This window comes from Marasmius oreades, chromosome 3 (genome assembly GCF_018924745.1).
Source record: "Marasmius oreades isolate 03SP1 chromosome 3, whole genome shotgun sequence".
NCBI classification, from domain to species: Eukaryota; Fungi; Basidiomycota; class Agaricomycetes; order Agaricales; family Marasmiaceae; genus Marasmius; species Marasmius oreades.
This window is the reverse complement of record NC_057325.1, coordinates 2,340,118-2,361,360: the sequence shown is the minus strand read 5'-3', so window position 1 is coordinate 2,361,360 and position 21,243 is coordinate 2,340,118. Positions and strand designations below refer to the sequence as shown.

Sequence of the window (21,243 nt, the reverse complement as noted above, 5' to 3'; positions counted from 1 at the left end):
GGGCTAAATAGATATTGAATCATGGAAGGTTTTAGGGTATAGTGTGGATATGGAGACTAATGCACTCACCAAATTTCAGACCCTACAAGTGACAGCTACGTCGTCGAGCTCGCCGTCGAGGGAAGAGTCGAATAAATTGGAGCCGAATAAATTGGAGCCAGGTGGAGTGATTTGTAACGCAAGTTTTTTTTTGAAAGCGGCCTACAATTATTCGGATAACTGTAACATTTGGTGGCAGGCACTGTAAGTAGGGACCAGGCCTGTATTAATATCATCCTGGTAATAATTAAAACTGATTTTAATTTTACGGTCGTTATATAGGCTACACTATCATAGGAGAGTTCCTTATAGTTTACATCCTGGACTTGATCATGTTGTTCACACTTTTCGGGTCGAGAACGGCCTGAGGGTATGGTAGTTGTGTGGTCCTTAAATGCTCCCAGCCTCCATCCACCGGTAAAACCTGACCTGTGATAAACGAAGCTGCATCACTGAACAGAAAAACTGTAGCATTGGCTATATCCTTGATGTCCCCAATACGTCCCACAGGTCCTGCATTGATCCCAAGGTGTTGTGGTGCCTTGTTGGAAAGTCGTTCCATGCCCTCTGTATTGCCGATAGGGCCGGGAGCTATAACATTCGAACGAACACCATGGGGTCCCTCCTCCACCGCAAGGACCTTAGCGAGTGCATCCACCCCTGCTTTTGCTGCAGATACATGGGCCTGATATGGTGTCGCTGTGGGACTTTAACATAACATTTAGGCATCAGAAAGCATGTGGAAGCTCACCATTGTAATGGAGTGTAGCACTAACAAAGACATAAGACCCCTTGCTAAACCGAACGTGGGGAAGAGTAGCCTTGACTGTGTTGTATGATCCAATCTGCAGAACATGAAAAGTCAGAGCACTTCATTCGATTTTCAAGCCCCATAGATCCTCACTGTATCGATCTCCATCACGGTCCTGAATGCATTTTCAGAGAGGCCGGATATTGGGGCTAAAAAGTTTCCGGCTGCGCCTGGAAGGAAGTTAACGATCAGTTCCACTAGTACTCGAATCGGGATGCCCATTGAGGACATACCACATATCACGAAGTCGATTCTACCAAACCTCTGTAGAGTTTTCTCGACTGCCTCTTTTAACATGTTGGGCTGCCTAACGTCTCCTGATGTCGGGATACACGTTCTACCTGTTGCCTCCGATAATTCGCTGGCTGTCTGCGTGAGGCGTTCAAGTCTAAAAATGAAATACTTCTAGTCAAAGTTGGACGTGGCATGAGGATACGAACTTTCGACCGAATATAGCAGCATCTGCTCCATGTCGCATCTATGTGGGTCAATAATTACTTTCCATCCAACGAACTAACAGAACAGACACACCATGGCTTCAGTCATCCCTCGACAAATGCCTGATCCTCCGCCAGTGCAGAAGACGACTTTCCCTCTAAAGATATCTTGCTTGAACACAAGTGTAGAATCAACCACCGGGGAGACGTATGCTTTAGGTGCCATGAGCTTCAAAAGGCGGTTGGTGTATCTGAGAGACCGGACGCAACCAAACCACGTGCGAGTTCGACTCTTGTTCCCCATCCGAGTCAACGATCCCTCGCCGTCCCGACCGTTGGCTATCTGCGTGAAGCAACCCGAAGTCACTCCCGTGGCTCACAACGGTGTTTAGGGATAGGTGGGTGCCGTGGTTCAAGTACTTCTTGCTGAGTCTCTTGACTGATCTCGGTTTCCAACGTTCAAGCGAGACTTGGAAGCACAATCATGGTCCGATTTCTCAGGTTTTCCAAGCTGCAGAAAAGTCCTCAACCGGCATGGAGATCAAGTCATTACCGGTGGAGATGCCTACCCTGTAGCCATCGCCTGAGCTAGAGCCAGTTGGGGACTTCACGCTCAGTCTGCCAAATCACCCTTTACGCCCATCAACAACCGTACAACGCCGTCGCCACATATCCACGCGGCGAGGAGAAGGACTACAAGCCTCGCATCTTCCAATGTTCGACTGAAGGCAGCAGCTCGAAAGGCAAAAGTCAGGGTGAGCACGATCTGGTCGATGGATGTGAAGCGGTGTGGATGGAGGTTCCGTCGACGAGAACGAGACGGAGAGGTGGAAGAGGGGCTTGATTTCCTTGAGGGCCGAGTTGGAGGTGGGGGGAGGGAACGGGGTCTGCGACTCAGGTTATAATCCATAATGCATTATCACTTGTTCGGACGAGTGACAAACTGTACGAATCATCACTTGTACATGTTCTATCTTGTTAATTCAAACTTTCTGTGTACAACTCACATGTCTGAATGTATGTCCTAGGGGGTGCAATTATTCAAGGGGTGTCGTATCTCTAGGTCAACTTGGTCGATGGTGGAATTCAGCTGTCTATGGCCACTTGGGGCGAATGGTCCGTGCGCAGAGGATACCTATAAAAGAGGATGGGCTTCGTCGTTCCCCCTAACTTCTTCCTCTCTTTCACCTTCAAGTTGACCAAGCAACCTTACTCGCCTTTGAAGTTTAAACACTCAATGACGGATCCAACGGAAAATGGTAAGCCCGCAGTATATTATCATTAATCGCTATTCATTTGCTTTACCAGACCTCAATCGGCCCAGGCTGTTCAAGGTTTTGCCCACCGGATCATATGCAAGGATTGTCGATGGTGATAAGGAGTACTGCTCGAAGTTTATCCAGTTATTCATCAACCTCCGCAAAATTCTCATATCCAAAAACCACATCCTGTATGAATTAGTCATGAAAGTGGCCGTCAACTGGATGAATCGCCAACAAGATCGCGTTCAGGAGGTCGCAGCGACAGTGCAGGATTTACTCTACTCGCTCCAAACATTTCTAGAGGGCAGGGAATATCCAGATATCTATCTTGACAAGGACAAAGACAGTGCATGGAGATGGCAGTTTCAGACGCAAAGCCCAGGCCCAGATGGAGACCGAAACCATCAAGTTCACATCGATGTTGCTTTGGCTTGTGCTGTCAACCACAGCTTGATTACTGGAACAAGGGTGCGCATATATATCTTAATTCAGCCCTCATCACCATCTAACATCATGCAGAACCCACTTGCAACCTTCTTTTTAGTAAGTATCTTGTACCATGAGGCGGCACACAATGCTGTCATGCGACTCCTCCCTTTTGTTGTCGACACCCCCACCATGGGAGGGGAATCAGCAGGCAAATCAGGGGATGCCTTTGAGACCCTCTTTTTTGGTGCTGTTCTGGTTCCTGTCCTTTCTAAAGATGCCCCAGCAGATTACTCAAGGATCCATCGCATTGAGGGCTTGAAAAACGGTGAATACTATCCGATCAGTGAGTCATTCATACCAATTCTTGGAATGACAAACCTGACCTCTTGACAGACATGGAACTGTTGATCAATTTTGTTGATGGTGTCCTTGAAACTGCAGGCTCAACCTGGGACGGCATACCACCATTATTCCCCAATATTAGCACCACCACCCCTGCTGCCCTCGCCTCTGATGAAATCCGATCAAAAACGTGTAGTGGCAGTGTTCCAGCCTCTTCCTATCAGCACAGTGTTGGACTTGGTCCTACAATGGGACAGGCAGAGTACAGGAAGAGGATTGATAAATGTGTTCGACATACCTAATTAGGTAGATTCAAAGTTAAAACTTGTTTTTTGTTAACTTGTTAACTTGTTAAGTATGATGGCACAAACAGAGCCACATCTGGTGCTTAGTCACTGTTCCACCAGGCTCACCCTGCGCATCTCTGCACGTGTTACCTCTTCTCTGCCTGTGTTAGTCATTATGGCAGAGGATTTCAACTCAAACAACTCCATGATGCATGTACCTGACGTCTCATATCAGTGTTTATATAATGGCTCAAGGGGATTTGAGCACATGTGAGATTGTGCATTCCCATGTTTAGAAGGTACTTCAATTTTGAGTTGATTCATGTAGATTTAGAGGTAAATAGGCAGTAACATGAAGATAGTTCCAGCAGTTCCAAATTTTAGGACCACTATTGTATGTTACATATACACCAAATGATGTTTGACCTCTATACACAACTTGAAGTTAACAAGTCATTGAGTCTCCTTACATGAGACTAGAATGGAAGGGAACGACCTGGAACATGCTCCTTCTGTCCAGGACCATGAATTCAAAGACACAAGGATGAGCAAAAAAAAAGCTTTTGAGACATATCAAATTGGTTTTTTCCCTTCTTCCCCCAAGATAAGTCCAGAAAAACATGTGGGTGGACGGCGGGATGATGCGTGGCAATAAGCTGAAATAGTTTGGGTGTTCTTGAGGTCCTTGAATAGTAATTATGAATTGCGATGAGAAAATATGGTCAGGCAAGGAATGATGTCGTTGAACGGATAAGTGCACGTCAGGGTCAAAGCGGGCTCTTCGAAGGTCGTGTCAGCTGGCTGAATTCTGCAAGATAGCTGGGAAGCCACCGACACCAAGTCCCCACAAACACGACCTTTTGCATCATTGCGCCTACGTTTTTCTCGAGGGGTGGTGGTTGCGGAGGAATATGTTTCGTAGGGAAATGGTCCTGAGCGGTAGCACAACAAAATCTGCGCAGTCGTGGGTCCTGTTTCAGTCTTCTTTCGGCTCTTTGAGTATTAGTACTCAGACGTCGAGGTTACGAATCGAAAGGTCGAGGTCACCAAGTCAACATGGCATTGTGAAGGGTGGAGAAAAAAGTCTTCATTTGATCTTCATTGGAGCGAAGATGCCATGACACCCTCTGGTGTGACGCAAACATCAGCTTCAGGGGAGAAGATGGTCACGGAAGAACTCAATATGTTCACGCTCACGCCAATGTTAACATTCGCGAATTGAACCGAATCAACATGGGTACTGAGTACTGATGTGTGGATCTGATTCATCAAGACGATAGCTATACTCAACATGTACGCTAATCCTATTCATAGGGCGATGAAGCACCTCATCCACAGAGCCTTGGTATGAGTTGCCGAAGTATTCACATCTTGGGTTCTTGCCCACGCTGGCCGCTGTCCTCTCCTACCATTCCAGGATCCACACTCAAAACAAAATCACATCAAAATCACGATAGTTCCAGATTTCTCCATGTTGCGTCCTGGTTCTGCATTCCCCCCTATTGCCACCGAACAAAATACGTCTAGCTTGTCTTAATAATCTCTTTCTAGAAGACCTGTGGAGGCTGTAGCTCGTCCCGTCATGATCAATCATGTAACTGACAATGATCATAATGCTTCAGAGGCTATGATAGGTCTATGCCGCCCAGTTTCGTGGCCAGACACGGAATATCCAAGATTCGGAGCAAGATTCTCTTCTCACCCATCAACGTCAGAATCATTATGGAAGCGGTTCTCCCCGTCATGGAGCCGTCCCTTTGCGCCGCTCACATTTGAGCGACCAAGCTGGGGTCCAATCGCCTAGCCTCCAGGTCTCCGACTAAACCACACGGGCTTGAGAACCCTTGCTTACATAGCTGTTTCACAGGTTAGTGGATGTCTGACAGTGCAACCCGGGAACATAACGTCGCCTAAACTCGTGCGTGCTTTTCGCATCTCGATAGGTCCTTTTAGCCCTGACTTCCAATCCTCGGCCATTTTGTCAGTATCCCCTGTATCTACACCAACACACCAATAAATTCAGCCGCGTAAGTTTTTTCTGTGGTTCCACTGTATCAACCTGTGGTGTGACGACGCACTTTGGGGTGAGGTTCGATTAAAAGCTTCAGCTCTTTCACCCAGGCTACCTTCTGAACATACCGCCCAATATACCGACTGACCTTGGAAGTCATAAAGAAGCAGCTTTGGCGCCAAGCAGCGAACACAAACAATCCACCAGATTTTGCGGGGCCGTTTTTTGGCCACGTTTGCACGTTCACGCGCCTTTGCGGCCCTATCCTTATGATTCCGGACTTCTGATGAGGGTACTTTAGGTTGCATGGTTTTGTTCGCCCTAATGTTTCCGTGTTGAGATCTAGACTTTTGACCATAATGGGGTGAACTTGCTGGCATCCGACAACCGCACAGGGACGGCGGGGTGAGTCCCTTCCTTTTTGCCTGATGTGTGCAAAGTGGATCGTGGTCATGGTCACGAAGTCCGATTAGGTATATACGCAGAAATTTTTTTTGAAGTCAAGTTCACAGCAACCATGTTGGGAAAGCGGTTAAAGTCGAGTACGTACTTCGTTATTTACTTCGAACTGAGGTCGAGACGGGAACTGTCAATACCCCCCGCAGTGAATGACATGAAATGCACAGAAAATACGAGTATCTTTTCCCCCTCAACGAGCCTCACCACGACGTTTCCCAACTGGGGGATCGTCCTCGATCAATTCAAAAGTCGTCCTCGATCTGGATGGGGCAATTGAAAAAAAATGAATGAAATTTCTGGATTGAATTTCACTAGGTCAAAGCAAACTGCATACAAGAATCAATTAGTCCTGTGGGTCCGTCTTCTCCAGACCTTCGTGCGCATACTGAATAGATAAGCACACCGCAAGTGAAGCTTTTGAATGCTGCAAGTCTAAATTGGGTGTGAAAAGTGTGAATATGTACAGCACAAATCAATACGATACTATACAGTACGGGTTATAAATTGATAGGTATGTGTAGCACGATAGCGAGGACGAAACAGGACAACAGAAATAGAAAATTATGGACAGAGAAGCGAAACGCAAGAAGCCCGATAAATGAACCTAGCGATATAAATTGTTTGGTAATACAGACAGTCCCTTGGCAGTCTTTTCGATCCGCTACCAAATATTAATGCCCCAGCCCATGCCCGCTGGACGGCCGCCAATTACCGAAATCTGCAAGAGGATCGCTAACACTTCCGTTGCTGAAGGAACTGGTGATCGATGGGAGAGCTCGTGGTAAGTCGCCTCCTCGCTGATATGATTGGGAATGAGAACCCCTTGGACTGGAAGACGGATAGGAATTCCTATGGTGGGACTGATAACTACTATGTCGGTCAGAAGACGAGTCCGGAGGAAGATGCGACGAAGACTGAGAAGGGGAGGAAGAAAAAGGTGCAGAGGACGGGGGATGATTTCCGGAAGAAGGGTAAAAGGGAGAGTTCAACGTGGGAAAGGAGGGAAAGTCATTCGAGGTAGAGGTAGAATTCGAGGCGGAGCCCTGAGTTGCAGAGGAAGCGGTCGGAGGCGGGGACCAGCTGTTCCCGGTTAAGGGTGGTGTTGCGGAAGAACTAGAGGAGAATGACGTTCTCGTCGTGGAACGATCGCTCGTAGTCGTTGGCCAACTAGATCTTTCCCGTCCGGAGTCCCACTGGTTACCTGAACTAAAATGACTCTGTGGCGGCAGAATGGAGTTCAAATGGGATGAACGAGGGGAAGGGAGAGTATTTGATCTATGGGGCTCGTGGCTAGGAGGTAGGAACGGGAGACGATGGTCAGGACCCCGGAAGGAGGAGCCAAGGTCAGGGAATGGCGAACTATTCCCTTGAGCTGAGAAAGGAAGCCTGGGCTGTAAACCATGGTGCACGCCGCTGCTACCTCCGTACTTTTGTGACGTGTCATGAGGACCTAATGGAGGCATTCGCAAATAAGAGGCCGAATTGGGACCATCGACATGACCATGACCATGTACTCCATGACCGCCCTCTGAAGGCGACGAATCTCCGAGATCAGGACCGTGCAAACCATCTCCCGGGTCGATAGAACCATTGCTATGACCTGGCGGGACGGAACTATGACTGATGGAGTGTTCTGTTCTGCGCCGTTTTCGCGAATTATTAGGACGACGACGATATACATAGTCAGGGTATTTTGAGTTGAACGTGTCTTTGAGTTGCTTGGCCTGATCGAGATAGAATTGTTTCTCGGACTGATGATTCGACGGTGAGAACACGCGAATGTCAGAAGAGAACTAGCTACTTACTGGAGGCATTGCATTCCACTCTCTACTGAGGATTTTGCTGATTTCTCCTGTGCGCATGGAGGTGTTCTCTGAGGAAACTTGAGGCCGGCGGCGGCGCGCGAAGATCATGAAAGCGTTCATTGGCCTTTTTGGAGTTCCATCGGCGTTGAGGGTCTGTGAGGTCAAGGAGGAACCAATCGCGTCGTCTGTCGCGAACGAAAACACGGTGTGGTCAGAAAGCAGACGATATAAGGCGAGTCCAACAGAACGTACCGTCTAAATCGTTGTCCGGCGCTTTGATCACGTCGTTGGTGACTGGATAGCCATTGGTGCCGTCGTCTGAAGGCGAATTTGAAGAACGGTCGTCGCTGTTGCCGTTGGCACTTGGAACTGAATGCCTGGAGGAGGAATATGGATCCATGAAGTAGATGACAGTAAGAGGAGAACTGGCGGATGATCGGCACGGGGGACTTTTTGAGTGGCACTGTTCGGGAGGTCTTATTGACTTGGGGCTGACCTGGGTTGACCGTCAACCAGGGTTGGCTGTTGTTATTTTAGGGAATTTTTTTGATCTGAAATCGAAATCTTCCCGCAAACTTAAATCTTCTTTTTGTCATAAACGTGGGTTTCCTACCACAAAAAGGGATAAATCAGCACAAAACATAGCCATTTGCCAGCTGCTACTTGCCATATTTCGCAGGAAATCCAGGAAATCCTGTGTGCGTCCAACTCGGATAACCGAGTCAGGCGGTGACCAAGTTTCGGGGCTGGCCTTTGTGCGGAGATTGCCCCACCGGAAACATGTCTCTTTCGGGAAATACTTATGTAACGGCCCAATGTTGCCTTGTCCCCGTGTTCCAGTTTTTGGCCCGTCTGTTACCAGTCGCTCGGATTTCGGGCTCTTGAGGCTCGCCTGTCGTTATGTTTTCTTACCCATTTCTCCTAGATCTATCGCCTCCCTCACTCGAAGGGGTAAACACACAGCTCTCACCCTCAACCCACGCCACTTTGCCAACCTCCCACCCGTCCCGAGTTATGCGGTCAACGATGTGCCTGTTAAGCTTCATGGCCTTTTACCTTTTTAACTTGCCACCCGCGAGACGATAGCAAAGGACAAGGACGCGAATCCACCATGGGACTTTTGCTACTTGAAGCCAATGCCTTGCTCTAGCTCAACCAGACCCCGGTGAAAGTATCATACTCAGAACAAGCTCAACCAGATTCCAGCTCAAGTACCTAGTGGAAGGACCACTACCACCGCTATCACCACCTTCGATCAACCATGATATTCATTCCGCAACTTCCGCTCGCTGATCAGCAGTACACCAATTCATCCCTTTCAATTGCGTATATAAATACTTTCCAATTGCCAATTTCCAAGCTGCCCAAGATTCCAAAGAAAACAGTGTCACCCCACATCATGTAATCAATTCAACAGAACTCTTATTCTACAGGAAGAATTCAGTTCCGGTGTTCTACCACGACGTGGCGTACACAGTTTGAATCAGCTCGAAGCAATGAGCTGATGCCATCCGATGACGACTCTGACAACTGCGAGAGACGATCATTTCGAACAAGACCAACTTTGATACGCACTCGGCGACACTTGAGCTCTCGGTTGCTACCTTCAGCTGGAACCAGTATGGACTGGCGGTGTTGATGTTGAACCGAACTTGCATGGCTATTCGCCTAAAACGCCCAACTACTAAAAGTAAAGTTATAGATATTAGGCTCGCGTTAGCCTGTAGCGAAGTACGACCCATGAAATTGACTTTTTGTCTATAAATATGTGCTAAGTATTTAAAGGTTCCGTTCTACATGTACCCAATCATGGACGATTTTCGGTTCTCGAAGAAAATCTCGAACTCTGCGTAACAAGGTAGACTTAAAGGCAAACAGTGGCTGCAGACGGCAGAGTGGCACTCACGGGAACCTCAGTCAACTTGCTTCACGTCTCACTTAACTAGCACTAGAATTCGTACTTGACGATACATTTATCCTTCGCTAATTGAGTTAATGACTGACTCTACAAGGACCAAAATCTTTTGCTGCCTCCGTATTTCCTCCACCGTCTTCGGTGGCGCCAGTGACGAATTCTTGGGCCAAGCTTCTATCATCCGCGTCTTGGTGTAAATTCAAGGTAGGTATTAGCTGCGCATTGATGGCCACTAGAAGCGTTTACAGCTTGTTGGTGGAAGAAAAAGCAACGTTAAAATGATCTTCAGACAACTCACAACTGTCAGGTCAGGGACCTCGGAACGTCGTCCGTCCACAAAAATGCATATCGTAAAGTAGATTGCCATGGTTCGACCATGTAGATATCACGCGGGAGACACTTACTGCAAGTCATATCCGACTCCCGAGGTACCACAGCTTTGAACATCGGAACGAACATACTCCCGTGCGCATGAAACATGAAACAGCTTGAACATGTCATGGCGACCCTGAACACAAGTATGCGCTTCTGAAACCTTATCCGGCGACAACGCGTATCATATAACACGGGAAGACAAAAAGAAGGGAAAATAACAGTCATGCGCATGACCCTGGTACTTACTCCGGGGTTGGTGCACTAGGGGCTTTGAGGGCATTGGGACAGACAACCGTTCGCATCCTCAATGTCGTATTGATCGCAAATGATGCACGATGACTGTTTTTTTCCTAGTCCCTGCATTGGAAGCGGTCACAAGAGAGCATTCCGAAATCGAATCGCATGGTTTGTTGGTTCTGACATTGATCTGACGGGGTTCTGACGATGGTTATGTGATCAGAGTTGCCTAGTATAGGGATGTTGGTGGTGGAGGGAGAAAAAAAAAATCGAGATCTTTATCAGGGTGGGCACCTTCATAATCCCTTTTAGCATCAGGAGGTTATCCGAAGTAAAAAATTGTACTTCGTAAGCTCTGCATCCTGACTGGAAAGCCCTTGCAACAGGACCAGCGTACTCACAAGTCAGGACCGTGAAAAGCGCTCGTTGACTGGATGAAAAAGACCCTTGACCGTGTTTCCGACGAAACCGAATCAAGATGCTTTCAGCGTAGACCGCCCACGGAAGTAATTTGTCCTATTCGCATATCAGGATAAAGCCAGGATGGAACATTGTGCACGAACCTGCTAAGGCTATGGAACATGCCGAAAAGTGTGTTTCGGCCGATTTAAGATATTCAGAACCACAGGATCCAAAATGTCGAGGATATCATAGCTGTGGAGGGCGCAAGTCGCCATTCGGTTTCGAAGATCCTCAGACAACAGATTGATAGAATCATGATGAGGCGCCAGGGAACTGCCTCGGCAGCAGTGGAGCGCAGGGAGAGACTGCGCGAAACTAGGTTGTTATCGGGGGGACGGCGATCTAGTCTGGGAGTGATTAGTGATTTCTCAGAGGCAAAACCAGCGATCGCTGAATCTGCCAACTGAGAAGAGCTTGAGGATTCTGGCGCAACAGTCAACAAGCAGTCAAGAAGTTAAGGCAAAAGTGGACAGCCTTGTTATTGTCGGGAAGCTATTGGGGAGCCCTCATAAACCTAGAGGTCTCTCTGCAAATGAGGGAGGGACACTTGTTCTGGACGAGCGATTAATGGCGGAGGCGTTGGTCAAGGCTGTCCACACAGCGGAGAGCATTTCCTGCCCTGAGTTACCTTGTCGGAGAGTTTGCCGAACTTGAAGGGTCTAGATCTGTCTCTCGTACACCGGTACTACTAAGTCCCCAGTGGAAACCCGTTGGCATAGCGGATGATCTATCATCTCGGGCGCAATCGTGCGACCAGAAGCTGAAGTGCTTAGTACTTTAGTGCTCGATACCTTGAGGCTCAGACGGTTTAAACACCCAGATGTCGAATAAATCCACTTGTGCGCTCGGTAGTTGATGGTGGAATGGTCACCGCATCGGACGGCGGGAAGCCTTTTTGCAGATGGTATGATGGCTGTATGTAAGTGTTCATGTCACGTAAGTTGGCCAATGGCCTACCCGTGGCGAAGAAAAACATAAGTTAAAAGGATCCGGAGGCACGGGAAGATCGTTGATGAAGAAACTAAGTTCAGGCTCACATGCGCTATGACCGGCATCCCTTGGGATCTGACTGGCGCTCGCAGAGAGGCGTAAGGAAATCCCAATAATCGAGAAACTTGCCTTTCCTGAGATTCAATCTACGCCGGTAAAGCAGTAGAACACGGATGAATCAGCAAAGCCAGCAAAAATTATCGTTATTTCATACCTTTGGGAAAACAACTGCAGTACGGGGACCTTCAAGTTCCTCAGTGACTCAAAGTAAGCGAAATAGAGGGTTGAAATAGGACCGGCGGCTTCGGGCCGTTTTGAAACCCAGTCTCCAAGAGCCGTCTTCTACATTGACCACCAATCATAACCATGAAGGATGTCTTAAAGGATGCTAGTGAGCATAGATCCTGTTGGTTCTATTTCGATTGCTGATCAGAGATATCAAGACTTCCCTAGAACTTCTGACTTGAGAGTTTATCATCTCGGATTGAGACCAGGTGAAGTGGCCAACAGAATTGTGCGTTGAACTTCCGTCGTCTTTTTCGTAATCTTTACCATCACAGGTCACTGTGGGCTCGCCATCCCGGGCACGTACGGTTGCTCAACTCCTGGACAATGTGCCAAAACCGTTCAAGCTCGAATCTGAACGAGGGTTTCTAACGATCACCGGCCGATACAAAGGAACGCCTGTGTCTATCATGAGCATTGGGATGGGCTCTCCTAACATGGATTTCTTTGTTCGCGAAACCAGGGAATGCTTGAGCGGTGACATGTTGATCATTCGGTGAGTTGGTGTTCCGGTTCTGCAACCCGCTCTCTTATCCAAAGCGTATACAGCCTAGGGTCCTGCGGTTGCCTGATCGACGCTCCAGTGGGAACCGTTGTGGTTCCAAAGGCTTGCGTAGCGGTCACTCGAAACGTCGACTTTGATTTCGTGAATCCAGACACATGTGTAGATCCACCATATAGAATCAGCAAGCCCGTGAGTTCCAATAGTACTGACAGGCACCGTTCTATCACCTCATGCTGTACGGTCAGGTGTACGGGGATCCAGAGTTTCACATCCAGGTATCATGTTCGCCTATGAAAACAGAGAGTCCTCCTGACCCGGCTGCATTTTACCTCAGGTCAAAAAATCTCTGGAGGCGGCTAAACCGATGCATTCGGAATGTGCAATATTGGGAGACACAGTCAATGCCTCAGCCGATAGGTATGTCTTCACTTCCAGCTGTCATTTACAAGATCATTCTGATCGAAATCAGTTTTTACTCCTCGCAGGGCAGGCTGACATCCTTTCCCGATCACAATGACATTGTTATTGAGCAACTACTCACGATCCCTGACATGACGACTCTAGAAGTAAACATCCCAACGTTGGCGTATATTCAACTAACTTCTTTCCGTAGATGGAAACCCACCACCTCTATCATCTGGCGGCATGCTGGGGAAGACGAAAGGAAACACAAAGAACTTTTGATTCTCCCTTGACTACGAGTCCGGTCTCACCAAAACTCCTTCAATCTTCACCGGTCGTTCAGACTGGCGCAACCTCAATGGACTCTACATCTCCGTTGGCTGGTCTCGATACCGTGATCAGGGTCTCGGCTGCACATATGGTCTTTGCAAATCGCTCCTCTCGAGACTTTATCAGTCCAGAACAAGTCTCTGAACTCGAAAAATGGACAGGCAAGGTACGATCAATTTCCTTCTTGTAAATAGGTGATAATAATATTCGGTTTTTCCGACGTCCTTTGGAATGCAGGGTGTTCTCGATGCACTGGTTGAAACAAACATCAGCTCAGACGTGAGTCTAAGCCGTTAATACATTCTCGTTGAAAGAAACTAAGCTAGATACTGCCAGCGACACCATCCTGAAAAGGACAGTGTGTGGGAAATTCGCTAAACTTCGACAGCGGACGAGTCCGTAGTGTTTAGCGTTTTTGCAGTCGTCAATTTACAAGGCCTGCAAGTACTGTAAAACAATATTATAATACCTTCCTGCTGTCACCCCTCTGCTCTTCCTGCACTCGAGTCCGATTCGTATCTAGTCCGGGGTTACGCACTCACTTAGCCGACACTCCTGTCTCCGGATACCCATATACCAAGTAACTCAATTCTCAGCGGTACCGCATAGGAGATATTGACCATGGCAGCACATGTCAAATGAATCATTATTGTGTACGGTTATGCCGTGATTATGGTTGCTGCGCGGATTTCTATTCGTTCATTGAAACTTCACGCTATATGAAATGCAGAATGTCTGTCGAAATCACCTTTTACAGGTCCGAAAATATACATAGACATAGATTGAAGGAGTAACTAATTCGAGTACCATACGGAGGATTAGAATCGACAGAAACGTTCGGGCCAAAATCAGGCGGCGCGAGAGTTTACATGATAAAGGCGGCGCCAACAATGTTACCAACGATCACAACCACGGAGTAAAGAGCATTCTTGAAGGTCGATGAAGCCCCGTTTGTACTGCCCGTATTGCTGTTGTTTCCTGCACTAGTAGAAGTGGGGGACGAAACTGGACCAGTTTCGGCGGCGGTCTGTGGAGCAGTAGAGGTAGCCTGATTATAACTAAACAGATGACGACTCGAGTCAGTGAACGACAAGGCATACATAAGGGCCGCTACTTACGCGGACGAGGCTGCGGCGGGATTTTCTTGCGTATTGACAAGAACTTGTTCGATAACATGCACGACTCCATTCTTAGTCAGAACGTTGGTCGCAGTAATCCTTGCAGTGGAGAGGTTCCCACTGGATACATACGTGCCCGACGAATTGGTGAAGAACGTCAAGGTTTCTCCCGATGCAGATGTAGAGTTCGTCAATGTGGTGGAATATAAAGTGGAGCCGTTGATGATCTGGGAAAATAGTTACGTTGAGCGTGACTGACACCTGCTTATTCCAACTCACATGATTGCCCAAAAGCACGCGAACAGCAGACGCGTTGCCTTGTAATGAGGCAAGAGCCGGCTGTGCAGCTTGCAAGGCCGCGTTATTTGGAATGAAGAATGTGAAGCCTTTGACAGTAGGACCGTCGAGATAGTTTGTGAAAGACACATTGTTGCCATCGGGTCCAGGGATGGAAGTATTGTTGAGCAAAGCAAGGGCTGCATCGGTCGACAGACCGGGACTTGCGGTATTGCCAGCTACCAACGCTTGAGAGAACGAAGGCGGAGGGGTAAGAACTTGGTCGATGGAGTAAATCCCCAAGTCATTAAAGATGGTAACGTTCTGCACAGTCGTGTTGTTCCTGGTGGACGCGTCAACGAGTGAGTGAGGACAGATCCGACGAGAACGAGTGGCCTTACGGTTGGTTCAATATTCGGACGGTCCCGTTCGATTCTTTTCCCCAGACCAAGACTTGACTACGATTACCTTCGAGCTGGACAAAGGAAGAGTCATTGAGAAGGGTCCTTCCAATAGTCACGTTGGGTAAGTTCTGGCTCGTTACGGTGCGGGAGGGATCAGTGAAGTTGCCTTGCAGGACATGATAAGACACAATGTTGGACAAGAGGTCCGCATTGTTGGCGACGTCTTGAGGAACTTGTGAAACTGACGGAGGACAGTGGAAGTTACAATGCGAAGAAGGTATGGAGGAAGGGACACTCACGAGCTTGGTTGTTGGGGACGAACATACTGAGCTTTCCTCCGGCCAGCAAGGTACGGAAAAGTCTCTGACCGACTGCGGACTGGTTGAGAGTTGGAAGCAGGCCAGCAAACGCTGTAAGACCGTTCGCGTTCAGTGCTTGAGCAATGGCGGCGAGAGGGTCATTTTGGGCTACAGAGGTAGTGACCAAGAGTGCGAGGATCAAGGTAGGGGTCAACATGGTGAGCAAAGGTTGAGATGAAAAGCGCGACGGTCGATTTATATAGCCGACAACAAGGCGTGATGATGTCAATGCACGACGATTGTAGGCAGCGATCGATCGACGATGACGAACATGCTCAGCCGCCGCGTCAGACTTGTGGATATGCGGATGACCGCAATGCTATCCATCTCGTTTTCAGTGGAAATTTCGTCTCCGCAGGGCGAAGGATCTGCTTTACTGCACATTCAGGGAGAAATGGCATCATTCTAGGCCTGACAACCACCTCTCGCAACCCGCCAAACCGCTCAGTATCAGCCAAGGTCGCATCTATCCTATGCCAGCCTGCGGGGCGCAGGTATGGAGGATGACCGTCTTGCCTCCACAGCAAAATTACAGAGCGAAGCGTGCCAGCACACCGCATGGAACAGACGATGTGTGCAATCGTTTGACATGACTCTGAACGATCCGGAAAACTGAGGTGAAGGGATTGTAGTCGGTGAAGACCACTCAAACCTATCGATAGAGATATCATACTGCGTGGTCCGAATGGACGTGGAACACCTACTCAGTCCTTCAATATTCCCATCCAAAGATGTCCATTCCAGGAACAGATGTTCCACAGAACGAGCTTCGTCTGACAAGAACTTCTGGAGGGGGGTTATCGACGAAACCGCTAGGCTATCCATACGAAGATGCAGATGTGAGAGGAGGGACAAGTCACAAAATGACTTGGTCCAGGATAGTAATAGACCTAAAACGCCGCCAGAAATAATAAACGAAAGTGTAAAAAGGTGATGAACCCTCCGGGCCACGCCTTGTTTGAGGTCGAGACACACTTCAGACGGAGAAATCATCTTGTCCGAGGTTGTACGTATAGTGACGTGTTTTAGATGGGAAGTGCACTCCGTTAAGGACAGAAAGACCGATGGGGTTCTGCAACATATCGTCAAATCAAGAGTAACCATAGTGTCTTGAATGAGGGGCTTCAAAGGGCTGATATCACCCGTAGCACTCGACGTCTCTTTGCTACCCCACGACTGGAGTAATATGAGGTTTTGGATGGTCACTTTCTTTGCGTCCATTGTTTGCAACGTGCGTGCGATCCATGGATCAAAATTTCCGCGCGGGTGGATGGAGATCGTTAGGCCACGGATGAATGGGATGAGCGTGCAATAAGAGGAACGTATAATCGAAGAGAATTCGCATGCGTCTTGATCTGAGATGATAGAAACAGCTCGATGGCGCAACAAGTGGTATCTGCTGAACGGCAACCAAGACTTGCAGACTAGGCTACATGATCGTCGAGTCTCCCTGTCATAACGACAGTGAAAGAGGATTGAGTCTATAACATCCAACGGTAGGTGTGCTGGCATGTACAGCGTGGGAGAATATATTTTTCTTTGGTCATCGACTCTGCAACCCAGTTGGAGAAAAGAAAGAAAAAGTGTGTAAGTGGTCTGTTCCTGTGGCTTTCTGACTCCGCGGTCATTGTTTGAAAGCTGTCCTTTAGTGGATTCTGCGGTCGAGGATAACCCTTGAGCGAACACGGCACCAAATTGGCACCAAACAATGTGTGATGAGACTGTAGAGCGATATCTGTCTTCCGCTTTGGACCAAGTTGACAGATGCGGCGCATACGTCGAGCAACAGCAACCCACTCAGCGTAACTTGCACTATTCCTATCATAGGATTACTTGGACGAAAACGTGAGTGACCGTTTAGAGCGGGCACCCCCAACTCGAAATTATCCAGGTTTCTGTGTACGAGATTTTCAAGGCAATGAGGGAAATGCGCTAACCTAATGTTCGATTCCGAAATTCGCGCTCCAGCGCGTATGTATCAGAACTAGACCATCCCGACAGGCTCTCCAGAGCTACGCAGCCCCAATGATACCGTATAGTCATCCAGTGCGCTCAAGAAGGATGCGTATGGTTCAAAGACCTCGCTGACCAGCTGGCGATTTGAGCGCGGATTCCTACAATTTTGCCTAGGTCCCATTCGCGTCTTTACCGGTGGACTCTTGATTCGCATCTGGCGTCAACCTTCCATTTAGGCTTTCAAAGCCTGGGGTCTACTCTATGGAGGACAAATGGCCACACACCCTTCTTTGCGCTTATTTTGAGTTTATCTTTGTATGTTATTCCCTTTGTATACGATATCCAATGTGGCTCATTATACATAGCGGCTTTTTCAGTGAGTGCCAGCTTCGATAAATGTCAGATCCGCTCGTTGAGCTCGCTGCACATCACGCCCGTCATCTAAATAATAGGCGATTGTCGTGATCATCTATTCTCTCGAATCTGTTGAAAAGAAATTCTCGGTAACTTACGTTGAGTATCTTCAAACTTGTGATAGACGGTGAAATGGTGATACTCTAGGTCTTGAGAATCAACACCCAACTCGCTCCTTCTTTCATCTCCATGCAAACCAGATCGAACCAACAATGGACCCCAACCGATGAGATGATTGCTTGGTAACTTTCTTTGACTCTCTTCGGCACGGTCTTATGGGCGTACACAATCTGAAAGTCACGAACAGGGGGGCACGGTAACTTGGCACGAAAGATCTTCGGCACGGCAACTAGAAATGGATCTGAACCCTGTTTAGTTGCCGTCTCAAAGATTGCTTTGGATGATATGCCAACATGTGGCCAGAAAATGATACAGTGGGATGCAAAGACAATACTCCTAATTCACTTTGCAATCTTCAGTTGCTGAAGAGGCTGCAAACTGAATATAGAGTAGACCCTCGCCTCACCAAAAGCTGGATGGACAACTTGCCCGCGCACTTTGCGCAAGGAGTTGTAAGTTGACGAATGTTAGTCAACTCACCGGTGACTGCTAACTCATCGTCAAAGCTTTTAGAAACCTTCCAGTCGGGAGATCGGCCCGATTAAGTCGAGAAATGTAAGCCATGATCTTTTAAGGTTTGAGGGTTTTTAATTGACACGGACCTACTAGCACAGACAAGTTTCTTTTGTTTTTTGAGAGTCGTTTCTATGACCTTGAAACATCAGGGAAAATTCACGAAAGTGTGCGATCCGCACGTCAAGCCTCAGCTGTGTGTCGCTACAGATTCATGGTCACTACAAGTCATCCTAACGGCACTAACCACGTTCTATGACGACTCTACGTCCTCGACCCCAAACCGTTGCTCAGCAGGACCTGAAAGGCAATCGCGGTGCAGAGGACTCAAATCTTCGTTTCGATGAGTCAGGTTGTATGCCTATACACCAAGACAGTGGCGGAAACTTCGACTATGTGCCTTTCATTGACGAAAGGAAGGCAATGCAGAAGCTTCAGCCCTGGGGCCACTGCTCGCGGAAGATCTGAATTCTTTCTCTGTCCGAGTTTAAATCTCACAACGTCCGTTTGATCCCAGGTAAAGGTGGCGAAGAAAACGCTATTTCATTTTTTTTTCTATGGGGCCTTTGGCTCGTGGACGTCAAAATTTACAAGTAAAACAAGTGATCTATTGCAGATCGTCTCAATTGCAAATTAAAGGTATGTACCATGCCGACCCGACCTCGAATTCTTTCTACTTCACATCGGCGGTTATTTTATCTCCCCGATTACATGGGTTTGACTTCCTTTGCTCCAGATCGAGCAATGAAATAGTAGTAAATATAAAGGCATATCTAGACTTTACTACTCAGACGACCCTTTCGAGGCGTAGCTGAATTACTTCCCTCTTCCTTCTTCTCGACACCTCGGTTACAGTCCTTTTATTCCTGCGTCTCGCGGGGTCTCTCATCCGTTCGGGATCTTTGCCCATGATGTCGTATGCGAGCTCTCAATGCTTCGCTGGAGAGGTTATTTTCAACCACTACGCTGATTACCCTACACATCCATCCGGCGTTTCCTACTTAGAGAGACCGTTGTCCGAGAACGCCCCGGTGGGTCTTTCAGCTTTGTGGCCCTTTCCATTGACCTTACTCGACGGAATGAAATATAACAGCTCTTTGATGAAGAGTCGGGACGACAGAGTCATTATCACACTTACTCGATGGATCCCCATCCCCATACTTCGATTTACACAGCCCATGGCTGTTTTACGCAGGCCAGCACAGTCTTTCAACAGAGAGATTTTCAGGACTATCATGAATGGCCAGAGTACCCCCTTAGTACGCACTACGACCCCCGGAGCTCCGAACATCGCCGTCCTACATCAAGATACACCTCAGGGCTTTCGTCTTTGCCTTCCTCAAAGGTTGTTGACTCCCGTGCTCCTGCGCAGGACCACCACTCTGGGAACTCGGCGTTTCAGCTCACATCAAGTGCGCCCATATACCTTCCTGGAAGTGGCCAGCGTCCCTCGCTCGCGGGGTCGCTTGACCCTGCTACAGGAATATTTTATCGCACACCGGAGCATCCGCGCTTACGGACAGCACAGGCATGTGAAAAATGTAGAACTAGGAAGGCAAAGGTGAGCAGTTAGTACTCTTCTCGACGACCCCCTTACGAACTTCAATCCTTCAGTGCAGTGGTGAACACCCGGCATGCAAAAGATGCCTGACTAGAGGACTTGTCTGTCAGTACGCAAAAGAGGGTCGAGTTCGTGGTCCAAATAAGCCGAAAACGAAACTAACCTCCTCGCCGGTGACCGCTGAGAGTAGTCCCACAAGCTTAGAAGCCCCTTTGGTCCCAATCGCACTCCAGAATAAAACCGTCTCAAAAGAACAATCTCTATCGCTTGGCCATTCTGGGTCTCCACCGACCAGCTTCTTAATAACTGCACACGGTACAGGCCTCACCTCCACAACGCCACCCCTAAGTCCAGAAAGCACACTCGGTATGCATATGCATTCCTTACCTTCCCCAGCCATGCCTATCGCTCTCGACCATTGCCTGAAATACCATCGCTTTTGTCACTCGTTGTCCACGACAGACGGACAATTGTCGGATAATGGACTTCAAGCCTTCGAACTGCAGTCCGTGTCCGGTAATGTGCCTTTTCAGCGTGGCAGCCATCCTTCCAACGATATGGTTCCGTCTTCCGAATACTCTCACATGTCTCAACCCTTTGGACTGCAAGAAACGGTCCCCGTTGACTCGAGAGGAGGACCCATACCCCAACATCCTCCTCACGACACCCGATATCAAGGCTTTCAAAATCTCATGTGTGAGACGACCTCTTCATCGTAAGTCCTTGGTTATATTTATATTTAGCTTCCTTCACGCTTATCTTTACGGAGGTACAGACTTGCATCTCCAGGATTTAATCACACAAGTTCTCCCGCCGCAAGGGAATCTGACGGTCCCCCGAGAATCTTCAGTCGCCTGGGCTCAAATGTTGGCAATAGCTATGGCGGCGAAGTAGTAAGACTGCCCCATTACGAGGAATCGTCGCAAAACAGCATTGACCCAAGTCGAATGCAACATCAAGCTTCGACCACCGAAGGACTATACCGAGGCTTCTTCAGTAGTTAGGACCTTGGAATCCCTACAATTATTTTCATTGTTGAAGCTTGTACACTTGTTTTGGTATTCCTTTCCCCATTTCATTCGTCAGGGATGCGAGTTCCTCCCTCTGTGTCGTAACGACCTTCTGCTTGTAGCTATTAT

The 21,243-nt window shown here is 48.2% G+C and overlaps 7 protein-coding genes across 8 annotated transcripts; 3 read left to right on the top strand and 4 right to left on the bottom strand.

Moving 5' to 3' along the window:
• Positions 1–352: 352 nt before the first annotated feature.
• E1B28_006077 (uncharacterized protein) lies at positions 353–1,513 on the bottom strand (the record flags this gene model as incomplete). Its single annotated transcript, XM_043150692.1, has 6 exons — positions 353–738; positions 791–884; positions 944–1,020; positions 1,084–1,238; positions 1,291–1,328; positions 1,382–1,513. The coding sequence occupies 6 exons, from the start codon at positions 1,511–1,513 to the stop codon at positions 353–355; spliced, it is 882 nt and encodes a 293-aa protein (XP_043011782.1).
• Positions 1,514–2,434: 921 nt separating this feature from the next.
• E1B28_006076 (uncharacterized protein) lies at positions 2,435–3,715 on the top strand (the record flags this gene model as incomplete). The annotated part of the gene is made up of 4 exons (XM_043150691.1): positions 2,435–2,546; positions 2,596–3,017; positions 3,069–3,321; positions 3,372–3,715. The coding sequence occupies 4 exons, from the start codon at positions 2,435–2,437 to the stop codon at positions 3,620–3,622; spliced, it is 1,038 nt and encodes a 345-aa protein (XP_043011781.1). The 3' UTR covers positions 3,623–3,715.
• Positions 3,716–6,463: 2,748 nt separating this feature from the next.
• E1B28_006075 (uncharacterized protein) lies at positions 6,464–8,599 on the bottom strand. The gene is made up of 5 exons (XM_043150690.1): positions 8,550–8,599; positions 8,379–8,491; positions 8,135–8,307; positions 7,883–8,067; positions 6,464–7,828 (listed from the first exon to the last, which is right to left on the bottom strand). Exons 3-5 carry the CDS (start codon positions 8,280–8,282, stop codon positions 6,749–6,751), a joined length of 1,413 nt encoding a protein of 470 aa, XP_043011780.1. The 5' UTR covers positions 8,283–8,307; positions 8,379–8,491; positions 8,550–8,599; the 3' UTR covers positions 6,464–6,748.
• Positions 8,600–12,156: 3,557 nt separating this feature from the next.
• On the top strand, positions 12,157–13,975 carry E1B28_006074 (uncharacterized protein). 2 transcript variants are annotated; one of them, XM_043150689.1, is made up of 10 exons: positions 12,157–12,252; positions 12,305–12,375; positions 12,422–12,642; positions 12,696–12,840; positions 12,897–12,926; positions 12,986–13,068; positions 13,121–13,217; positions 13,265–13,549; positions 13,621–13,662; positions 13,720–13,975. In XM_043150689.1, exons 1-10 carry the CDS (start codon positions 12,228–12,230, stop codon positions 13,759–13,761), a joined length of 1,041 nt encoding a protein of 346 aa, XP_043011779.1. In that variant the 5' UTR covers positions 12,157–12,227; the 3' UTR covers positions 13,762–13,975. The 2 variants fall into 2 exon arrangements, with proteins under 2 accessions (XP_043011779.1, XP_043011778.1); XM_043150688.1 differs by having other exon boundaries at positions 13,121–13,549.
• Positions 13,976–14,248: 273 nt separating this feature from the next.
• On the bottom strand, positions 14,249–15,697 carry E1B28_006073 (uncharacterized protein; the record flags this gene model as incomplete). Its single annotated transcript, XM_043150687.1, has 5 exons — positions 14,249–14,441; positions 14,502–14,728; positions 14,781–15,120; positions 15,179–15,422; positions 15,481–15,697. 5 exons carry the CDS (start codon positions 15,695–15,697, stop codon positions 14,249–14,251), a joined length of 1,221 nt encoding a protein of 406 aa, XP_043011777.1.
• A 130-nt stretch (positions 15,698–15,827) lies between these two features.
• E1B28_006072 (uncharacterized protein) lies at positions 15,828–16,365 on the bottom strand (the record flags this gene model as incomplete). The annotated part of the gene is made up of 2 exons (XM_043150686.1): positions 15,828–16,192; positions 16,245–16,365. 2 exons carry the CDS (start codon positions 16,363–16,365, stop codon positions 15,828–15,830), a joined length of 486 nt encoding a protein of 161 aa, XP_043011776.1.
• Positions 16,366–19,451: 3,086 nt separating this feature from the next.
• On the top strand, positions 19,452–21,108 carry E1B28_006071 (uncharacterized protein; the record flags this gene model as incomplete). Its single annotated transcript, XM_043150685.1, has 4 exons — positions 19,452–19,574; positions 19,637–20,104; positions 20,158–20,819; positions 20,880–21,108. 4 exons carry the CDS (start codon positions 19,452–19,454, stop codon positions 21,106–21,108), a joined length of 1,482 nt encoding a protein of 493 aa, XP_043011775.1.
• Positions 21,109–21,243: the final 135 nt, after the last annotated feature.

Coding starts and splice junctions, on each gene's coding strand:
- E1B28_006075 (XM_043150690.1), bottom strand. CDS start 8,282: ATGGATCCATATTCCTCCTCCAGGCATTCAGTTCCAAGTGCCAACGGC. Junction 8,068..8,134: donor GCCGGACAACGATTTAGACG/GTACGTTCTGTT, acceptor CGTTCGCGACAG/ACGACGCGATTGGTTCCTCC. Junction 7,829..7,882: donor AGTGGAATGCAATGCCTCCA/GTAAGTAGCTAG, acceptor TCGAATCATCAG/TCCGAGAAACAATTCTATCT.
- E1B28_006074 (XM_043150689.1), top strand. CDS start 12,228: ATGAAGGATGTCTTAAAGGATGCTA. Junction 13,218..13,264: donor CTGACATGACGACTCTAGAA/GTAAACATCCCA, acceptor TTCTTTCCGTAG/ATGGAAACCCACCACCTCTA. Junction 13,550..13,620: donor TCGAAAAATGGACAGGCAAG/GTACGATCAATT, acceptor TTTGGAATGCAG/GGTGTTCTCGATGCACTGGT.